General features: G+C 42.6%; 1 protein-coding gene across 2 annotated transcripts; it reads right to left on the bottom strand.

Annotated features, from left to right (window-relative positions):
* Nucleotides 1-2,097: 2,097 nt before the first annotated feature.
* Nucleotides 2,098-9,746, bottom strand: NFKBIZ (NFKB inhibitor zeta). Of its 2 annotated transcripts, none has more exons than XM_019474730.1 (11): nucleotides 9,615-9,746; nucleotides 8,657-8,693; nucleotides 8,454-8,560; nucleotides 7,566-8,329; nucleotides 7,015-7,120; nucleotides 6,540-6,686; nucleotides 6,117-6,180; nucleotides 5,287-5,456; nucleotides 4,535-4,645; nucleotides 4,251-4,418; nucleotides 2,098-3,603 (listed from the first exon to the last, which is right to left on the bottom strand). In XM_019474730.1, exons 1-11 carry the CDS (start codon nucleotides 9,741-9,743, stop codon nucleotides 3,550-3,552), a joined length of 1,857 nt encoding a protein of 618 aa, XP_019330275.1. In that variant the 5' UTR covers nucleotides 9,744-9,746; the 3' UTR covers nucleotides 2,098-3,549. The 2 variants fall into 2 exon arrangements, with proteins under 2 accessions (XP_019330275.1, XP_009287999.1); XM_009289724.2 differs by having other exon boundaries at nucleotides 8,454-8,557.
* Between the last annotated feature and the right edge of the window lie 410 nt (nucleotides 9,747-10,156).

Genomic DNA, 10,156 nt, shown 5'->3' with positions numbered 1-10,156 from the left:
AAATGAGTGAGTCATACTCAGAGTAGGGATGCTTTCTTGTGAAATTGCCTACTGACCTCTTGAGACAATGAAATTCATCTCTAGGCAGATTAAATATGGGAAACACATTTGTTTAGCAGATAAGAGTGTCACCTTCAACACTTCAGTGTCGCCTCAGGAATTAGAACTCGGAGTGCCAGAAGTGCCCCTTCCAGAAGGGCACAAGTGCCACTGAAAGCACTGGGGCCACTTGCTAAATGCCTCTCTCCAGCAGCACCTACTTCATGCCCAAGCATTGACTGAACGCATGCTTATGCTCTGCCACCCTTTCAAGCCCAAGTTACTTTATCCCTTTGTGAGATGACTCAGTCAACACCACCCAAGAAAGGAGTGCCAGGCAGTCGGATCAGGCTGATCTGAAGGTCAGAATATCTCATCAGCAATTCTTTTTCCTGTGTAATCACCTCTTATAAAGAAAATGGAAATTAAGTGGAAACAGTACTATCAGACTCCTCATACAAAAAAAAAAGACCTAAGGCAGGGTCACTTGCAGTGAGAGGTGCAGATGACAGCATCTTCAACACAATCTAGGCCCAATTAGCAGTTCACATAAAGTAGTACCATTTCATCTTTGCATACCCTAACTAGAAATTCAATTCCATTTCCAGTCTCCATCAGAATTTCTCACTCTTATCTGCTAAACAATGTACAGCCTGCTCTCTCCATCACCTTACCTCAGCACCAAAAAACATTTTTGAGACTTCCAGGGATGAATTTTCGCACAGAGCAGAAGCAGAGCAAAGAATCTGCGAGATGATTTTCCTACATTTTCTTCTCATGAAAGGTGCAACCGGTATCAGTGGAGCCAGATTGAACCCATGAGCCACTAAAACCCCAACCGCAATGATTTGGGTAAAGGGTATAATCTAGTCTGGTATCAAATCTGCGAGAGTGTCCCCAGGGAAGAGCTGAGAGCGGGGCAAGCCTGCAGTACAGTACTTCACCCTTCAACACAGAGAAGACTGCCTCACATGGTTAATCCCTTTAGTAACTCTCCATAAAAAGGTCCTTCTTCTAAGTATGCACCCAGGCCCTCCCCACATCAACAAATGTTTTGTTTCTACCACATTCTTCAGCTATGTCAAGGAAACATATCCTGTTGACTGTTGTGTACTTGGTACCTTCATTAATAGCCTCCAGCTCTCACGCTGGAAGGGACAGTGAGCAGTTCATCCAGATCCAGTTTCTCTGCCCTGACATAACTCTGCAGGCCTGTCATACCTGCTGTCAGCCATTGCTTTTGCAGCTGAAGAACCCATCTGCTCTGTTGCTCCCTGCAGGGAAGCTCCTCCACACCTCTGGGCCTCTTCCAATCCTAAAACCCTTTCATCCGAGGGGACTCCCTAACCACACACAGCAGCAAGGCAGGGGTGGACAACAGGTTTATACAATAGCATAGAAGCACTCTCTGTTTTCTTCAGTTCCTTTCCTACAGATCCTAATGCTTCATCTACTTTTGACTGTTGCCATCTCACCAGCTCAGTGCTCAGCAAGGACAGTCTGTGATGACAGTTCTTCCTCCTGAAAGGTCATGGCCAGCTCAGAGCCCATCTTTTTATTTGTGAAACAAGGAGAGTCTTTCCCCATGTGTATAGCCTCATTTGCTCATTCAGACCTTCACCTGTGGTAAGGTGACTGCTTGTACCTGAGCTGTAAGAATTGAGGACCAAGGCAAGGAAGGCATGGGGAAAACATGACATTGTCAGAACTGCCATCATTCTTTCAAGTATAGAGGGACAGTGTTCAAGTAACATGCAATTTGGACAACCTGGTGACTATTAACTCTATTTGGGGTACATCTACTAAATACACAGGCTATACAACTGCATGGTGTATGACCCAAAACACCCAAGCACCAGCTTCAAAACCAGTATCAAAGAAGAGAAAGCATAAACAGCAGGATGGGAAGACTTCATTTCATCCTTAAACAGCCCTTCACCAGTCTCACAGTATTACCATGCTAAATCAGTTTTATCTCGAGCTTGATTTCATCATTATTTGTATCACAGACAGTAACCACCAAAATTTAATTAGCATGTTTATTCAAACACAAGTTACATGAGACCCTTCAAGAAATACATAGCAACTAGGCCTCCGCGTATCAGATTTTTTTTCCACTTAGCTTGTCTACAAGACATACTTTGTCAAAACAGCACAATCAGACTAATTAAACAGTTATGGCAGAGAATTGCATGTGATGCAAAAACAGTTTAAGAGCAGAGACCAAACAGGAACATATTACTGGATTACAGCCCAGCATGGATCATTCAGAAAGTGATGTGAGGAAGAAGTTTTCTCCAACAGAACACAAGTATAGAGCATCATCAGTATATATTTTGCATTAATACCCATAATTATTAAAAAATAGAAAAAAGTTAACTTCAAATATTACTTGGCTAGCCACTATACCTATAAGGTAAAACCATAAACAGACTAACTCTGCTTAGGAGGTGAAAAACACTAAGTCTAGAATTAAATAGAGCCCAATTCAGCAAACTACTTATGCATGTGCTTAAGTCCTACTGACACTAGTGGGGCTTACACATATTGAAGTATTATAATTAACATGGAGAGATTTCAGCACACATCAACAGTTAAGTACATGCTAAATACTTTCACTGAATCAGGATCATATTCCTTAAAGTACAACAAAGTTATATACACTATAAAAATTATCTTTCTCCCTCAATCTATTGTCCTGTCAAAAGAAAAACCTCTACTGGGTACAAGAAAAACTGATAGAGTCCCCTGAAGAAGCATGGCTTTTCATGTTTTATTAACAACTCCAAAAGCATGCAAAAAATCAGTGCTAGGGACAATCTATCTTAACTGTACTTTCAGTCTTCAGTCTTTCAAAACAACAAAATTCACCTGACTTGCACCAGTATAGTATTAAAACTCTATATGCAATTTGCAAGTTCAAGGTCAAGGAACTTGTTTTTTCAGTTCATTCCCCAAGCAATCAATAGATTCTTAGAACTATACAGCTGTACAATAATGCCAGTGACTATATACAATTCCGCATGAGATACTGGAAGAAAGCTACAAAGTTGCATAAATAAATGTTCAACTTCAAAAATATTTGATTTCTCTCACACTTAATATTTAAGTGTTATTAAAAACACAAAACTCTGCAATGTTGACATCTATCAGCCTTCTCTAAATAAAAAGATTTCCTGTAGAATTGTCCTTGTCCAGAAGTTATCTGTATGGCTGTTTAAAAAAAAAATCAGGCTTGCCGTAGCTATGAAATCCAGGTATCCAGGCAAATGTTCCACATACTTGGGAATGAAACATTCCCATTTGCTCAGAGGAATTTAATTGTTGGGTTTTGGGTTGTTTTTTTTTTTTACTTTTATATAACCCACTATATAATAGTGAACAAAATACTTTTGTTTCATAGAAACAACTAACATTTGCCCACACCAGGCAAATGGTCTATTTACAGATACATTAGGACTGCCTGACTGACAGTGAGTGTGAGTTGCTGAACTCCAAGAAACACGGAGCTTAAAATGGCGACACTCTCTGCTGAATCGCCTTCCCTTTTAGGATACGTCTTATCTGGAGAAGAGAAAAAGACAAAGCATTAGCATTCATCATCCTAAAGTAAGTCATAATCTGAAAAAAACCTAGAACCAGTTCTGCATCCTCATTTATCTGAGCCTAGGTTCCGAGTTCAGTTACACCAGAATTGATCCAATTTTACAACGTTTGAACCAATGAAAGGCAACAGAATTACTCAGTTGCTTAAGTTACTAGCTTCTTAGGTCAAGAGTCACCTTTTTCATCATGTATTTGTATAGCTCCTAGGAAAAAGGGATTTTCTTCATCTGTTATTCAGGCCTAAGAACTGCCATTATTAATTATGACAAGAGCAACAAAAGCATGATCTCATCCCATACCGAGATGAACAAGAGAAGGGATATTACCTCTAGTATGTTGCAAGGTTACAAAGAAAAAACCTAGCCTGACAGGAAATAGCTTTTGAGATGGAAAAAAGAAAAGCTACAAGTGAAACCTGTATCTTCAGGTCTTTGCATATTCTGTCTGATCCTGACATTAAACCCAAAGATCCCTGAATAAAATGGCATTTGCTAAATCTTTTCCTTGAAAACTGCAACTCAAAACCCAAAAAAACTTTTGGAGAGGAGTAAGGCTTTTGTGTAGATGGGGACAGATGGGAGCAGAGGAGAGGGTTGGGTTTTTACCTGTTCTCCTACAAGGCCATCAGGAACCAGATGAACTGGCTGCTCATTCTCCAAGTTTCTGGCACTTGGATCAGCTCCCTTTCGCATTAGCAGGCGCACAGCATCCAACTGACTCACCCGATACTGCAGGCTGGCAGCCACGTGAAGTGCTGTGTTGCCGTTGTAAGCCTGGAGAAGACAAAGTAACTCCATGAAGGAAAGGCAGGGGCATGAGCCTCAGGACACTCACGGTGCCACACGTGCACATCCTGGATGGTATCTGCATTCCAGAAAAATCATCGTACCTTTGCGTTAACAAAAGACAGACAGTTGGGCAGCTCCAAGAAGAGACGAATGAGCTCCAGGTTTGCTTCTTCTGCTGCCAAATGTAAAGCTGAGCGACCACTTTTGCGATCCTATCAAAAAAGAAACTGTTAGTCTTCCCTGAAGGTGCTTCACCTATCCAGGGTGAACATGCAGACAAATAAAACAGAAAGCAGAGTAACTGCAGAGTGTTGAACAAACACATTTGCACTACAATTCACTGAAAGTCAATCTGAATATGTATTTTAATATGAACATCTAATGAACAACGGACCAGATCTCATTTGGCAGTAAGCTTACATAGCCAAAATATGTTATACCAAGTAATGATCTGGCCCAGCACAGACCTAAATTGGACAAGGAAGCAGTTTTTAATTAAAATTTGCAGTTCAAGAACAAGGTATCATCAGCACCCTATTACTACAGATATCTCAGAGTGCTCCAAACATTCTTACTTTTAAGACACAACCAGCTGCAGCCAGCATATCATTCTTAATCCAGAAGTTAGACTGTCACCTCCCTCTTTCCCCATGGTTCATTTGCATTGATAATACCTTGTTCTGAATAAAACGCCACATTCTCATTCCACTTGGGTAAATTAAGCTGTAGGGAAGCTTTCAAATTAGTCTACTTCCTTTGTAATAAAGCTGAGATGTGGCATGGGAGAAAGGGACATGTTCTGCTTCCAACTTCTCTCTGGATCTGGCACTTCAGACAAAGCTGCTGTACTTACTTTTGCTTCAACAGAGGCTCCCATTTGTATTAGAGTCTTGATGGTTTCTACCAGGCTCTTGTTTCTCAGCAGAAGCTCCTGGACCTCAGGGGAGTGAGGTGGCTGACTGTTTTGCAGTTCATGCAGCACAGCATTATGGGCCAGAACAGCACAGTGCAACGCTGTCAAACCTTAACATTAAAAAAAAAATCATTAATGAACAAACGCAATACAGAAGTATTGACTGGCTGCTTGGCTTGAAGGATGGATGAAGGAGCTTCTCTCCCTGTCGAGCCCAGGGATGGTTCCACATTTGTAAGTGACAGTGATTGCTCTTGAATGGCTCGGGATTTGGGTTGTCCATCACCAGAGGAGTTAAGTAGCAACCTACCATAAGCTCTCAGCCAGCAGATAATAAAAGAATCAATTTCTGATCCCCCCCCCCCCCCCTCTTTTTTTTTTTTTTTTTTTTTACACAAAATGTACTTTAGAAAGAGCTATTATATGGAAAGTGATTCAATTAAAACAGCTCTCTGGTGTCAGAAATTCTGGCTTCTGTATCCACCAATGTATCATTGGCACTCACATTTTTTAAAAAAGCATATTACCACCTACACTCTCCATGCCAATCACAGCAATCCATGTAAGAGGGAAGAGGTCCTGACAGGCACAGACTAACCATGTTTTCATCTGACAGATATGCCAATTGTAATGTAATTTCAATTGTAAATTTCAACCTGGCAAAGATATATTCCATTTCATTGCTTCTCAGCCCAGGATAACATCCACAGCGGCCATAAAACATTGTAACAACCAGTAACTCTGTAAATTATAAACTCTTAACTACTCACCATCATAGTTTGTTGCCTCAAGGTCCACATACTGATTGCTTCCCATGGCTCCCTTTTGGATTGCCTACAAAAGTGGGAACAGGTATGCATTTAGGTCTTATCCAAACCACATATTGCTTCCTCAAGCTTGTATACAGTCTTACTGCAACAAAGTTGCAATAAACAATGGCATTAAGAAGAGACTTATTTATGGTTTTGTAGACTAGAGGATTCCACCGAATTACTGTAAAATGTTGGTGAGAACCTTCATGTGAAATCCAGTCTCAATTTAAGCCATTACTGTAGAGCCCTGAGACATACTCACAAGGCTACACAAGAGAGAAAGATAAAGGGAGGAGTGGTGTTTTCAGAGTTTCTCAAGACAACTAATACGAAGTATAAGCATTAACAGTCAGGGCAGAGCTATGCCTGCCTGGTTCTTACCTGAAGGACTTGGGCATGCCCCTTCTCAGCGCAAACATGCAACGGCGTTCTACCCCAGCAGTCTGTGGTGTTGACTTGAGCCCCCAAGCTAACCAAGTCCTGCACAATGAGATGCTGATTGGCAGCCACAGCAACCTGGAAAGCACTCTGCAAACATTGAGAAGAAAATTTAAACTATTAGTCATCTGATCTTTAACAGGAAAGAGCAACTAAAACAAATAAAAAGCCTAACTACCTGGTATTATTTAAGCAGCGATTATGAATACCAGGAAGCCAGGACAAATGAAGCAGAGCATATAGTTTTACCAGCTCAAGGTGATCCCAAGAAGTATTAATAGCTCAAGGTTAATATTAGTATGCAGGCTAAATCTCGGGGTTAATATTAAATAAGCATTTCACCACATCTTCCTCAAGGTCCAGACATGCAGAAGCACTCAGGTGCACAAAGCAGGTGCAAAGATTTTGAGAACCCCACCTGGCCATTGTGCTCTTTAATATCCAGCATGTGCAGGGCAGCCATCTTCCGTGCAAGAACATAGGAGAGAGCTCGTCGGCCCTGGGCAACTGCAATGTGAAGGAAGCTGCGGGAAAGAGGGGAAAACACAGTTACACCACCATACAAACCAGGGCTCAAGTCATTACAGACATCCAAACATGGCAGCAGTGTTATGCTGCCAGCTTCAGACCTCCTCTGGGTGACTAAGACAGGAACACAGCTACCTTCTTCCCAGGGCAATTTAAAGCATCTAAATTAGAATCTTTTTCTCCCCATTTACTAGATAAAAGTCTAATGATAAGTACCTGAAATTAGACAACACAAACACCTTATCTACTCAGTGTGTTGCAACCCTGTGCATCACAGCCCATCAGCAAGACTACACGTTTCACTCGATTAGCGAAACTACTGCACTCGTGACACAAACACTGCTAATGAACTGCTTCCATTACAACCCCACAGTCCACCAAAACCCAAACAGAAACATTCCCCAACCTTCCATGTCAGAAACAGAGATACACAGCACTCACGTGTCTCCATCCGAGTCTTTTGCAAGGAACTGGTCTTGAGAGATGTTAGACAGTTTGTTTTCCTCCTGTTCCACTTGCCATTGAAAAAATGACTTGCCCAGCTGCGTTGTGCTTCTGGCAATGTTTTGGTCAGGTAGAGAGACATTCAAAGTAGCCAAAGAGACACTGCGCTCCGGACTACCACAGATGTTGTTGGAAAGCAAGCTGAAGTTCGGAGCATGGGGGTCAACATCAGCCTGTGGGTGGGCACTGGTCAGCGGCTGGAGGGGAGCGGAGATGCCCTCTGAGCCTTCAGAGTCATTCAAGAGGGAGGAGAAGCTCTGCGACGGGCAGTACTGCAGTTCGTGGCTCTCAAAGGTATTCTGCTGGTAGCCAGGAGACTGGCCATTGGCAGTCAACGGCCTGTACTCCAGGGAGGCATCCGAAGGATAGCTCTGTGACAAATCCTGGTTCTGGGATGGAGGGATTTGGTAATGCTGCGGCGGATCAAGCATATGCTGGGAGGTGTGATCTTGGAAGGCTTGGTACTTCTGGGATGGGGAAAAAGCCTGTGTTCCCGGGCTGTCCTGGTACTGCTCACTAGGCGAGCTGTGACTGGAGACAGTGTGCAACCAGCTAACCTGCACCGTGCTCAGAGAAACAGGGCTCGACTCATTCTTGATGTTTATAATGTTCTGAAGCAGATCAGAATTGCTGTCGTGCTTTGGGTCGTTTTTATGAGTCTCCTCCATGTTATCCATAGAAGTTGGTGTCTGGGGTGGTGTCTGTCAGGAAAAAAAAAAGAAAAATCAAAACAAGCCCCAGAAAGTTAAGAAGTATTACTGTATCTGGCAGTTTCTGATTACACAAAGCAAACTGAAAAATAAAGGCACAGAAAAAATTACTTACCAGGAGGTGTGGGTGAACATTAGCTTGGCGTTTGAAAGAAGGTCCATCAGAAAGGAGCTCGGGAGCCTTTCTTTTGCCACTGTGACCTAGTACGCTCTTCAGCTCTGCTGAAAAGAAAATGAATTTAGAATCCATTTGGAGGTTACTTTTACAATCAACTTTTAAAATCTTATTGCAGGGTATTTAAAGAAAAGGGGTTTTACCTGTGTACTGCTCGTAGTTCACCAATCCTCCTTGTGCCTTTTGAGAAAAACCCAATTATTCCATTAATATAATGTTATTTCAGGAAAAAAACAAAACCAAGAAGAAAGAAGCAGGGACTTGCTTGTATAAACATAGAATATACCTTAGAATAATTCTAGTACGTGATTGTCTAATCCTAATTTAATTGCTTTAAATTAAGGTTAGAAAAAAGAAAGACTTTTATGGAACTTAAATGAAAACCACCATTTTTCTTAAGGCTTTTTAAGCTATTTGTTACAATACCACAAAACTCAAGAAAATCTAGAGAAAGACACTGTTCCTTACTGAGGTCTGAGGATTTTTTTTTTTTTTAAAACAAATAAGCCAGCCGATTTTATACTTCTTCAATGCCATGAACTTTTCTCTGCAAAAATTTTCCTGTGGCAACACTTATCTAGGAAGCTTGCAAACACACACTCAGAAAGACTATTCTAAAAAAAAACCCTCCTTTAATCTTCCCAGAATTTCTTGTATTTTTTTCTGTTTCCATCTTTTCAGACCAGAGGGGTCTGCCTTTATACTGCGTGCTCCACACAGAGGAGCGCAACAGCATGACAAATGATTTTCTTCTGAAAAGATTCCCCAACTCTTACAATGACTGACCTCATTCGAGCTAACAGGGAGTTTCTGTGGTTTCATAACACAAACATATCTTTATCCAAACTCCGTTTAGGAAATAAAGCTTAGTAAGAACATTTTTAAGTGCCTCCTTCTCCCGCAGTAAACCTTCTCACTAGTTTCTTCCCAGCTCTGTTCCTCCATTACGTATTGAAAAGGAAAAACACTGACTCCATCCATATCAGATAAAGCAGCAAGCTCGTTTCTAGCGTTATCACATGCCTTCCCCCCCCCCCCCCCCCCCCCCCACTTCAGTAACCATTAAAAGCAATTATGTCAGTGCTGAAAAATGCTGGTTACCTTGCCTTCCTCTGTGGCAGAGCCCGAGGACATCTGTTTGCAGCTCCTGAAGTGCAGCAGGAGCTCCTTCACCGAGTTCTTCACACGGACCCCTTGGAAAGGTCCTCTGTGCTGCTTTCCCCCCCCCATGTGTTGTTCAACTGTTGAGACATGAAAACAAAACCCGAATTTAAGCCACTGACTCCGTCTTCACTTAAAAAAATAAAGAGAAAATAAATAAAAACGGGAACTGTTGTGGAAAACAACCTAAATCCCCGGTTTCGCAGAGAAGAGCCGAGGCGATGCCCCCCCGCACCCCCTCCGCCATCTCACAGGCCTGCGGCTTCCTCCGCTGCCTCCTCACCCGGGGCCCGACCGCCCGCTCCCGCGAGGCTGGAAATACCCCGGCGCGGAGCACGCTGCGCCGGCGAAACGCTCCTGCCCGACGCGGAGCTCCCGCTTTTCACCGCTTCGGGGGTTTTTAAGCCCAAAAGGGTCCGCGACCGGCTTCGCGGCGGTTCGCCCGGCGGGGACGGAGCGGGAACCGCAGCTTCGCGCCCTCC

This window comes from Aptenodytes forsteri, unplaced genomic scaffold, assembly GCF_000699145.1.
Source record: "Aptenodytes forsteri isolate BGI_AS27 unplaced genomic scaffold, ASM69914v1 Scaffold61, whole genome shotgun sequence".
Classification (NCBI taxonomy): domain Eukaryota; kingdom Metazoa; phylum Chordata; class Aves; order Sphenisciformes; family Spheniscidae; genus Aptenodytes; species Aptenodytes forsteri.
This window is presented reverse-complemented; position numbering and strand designations above follow the sequence as displayed.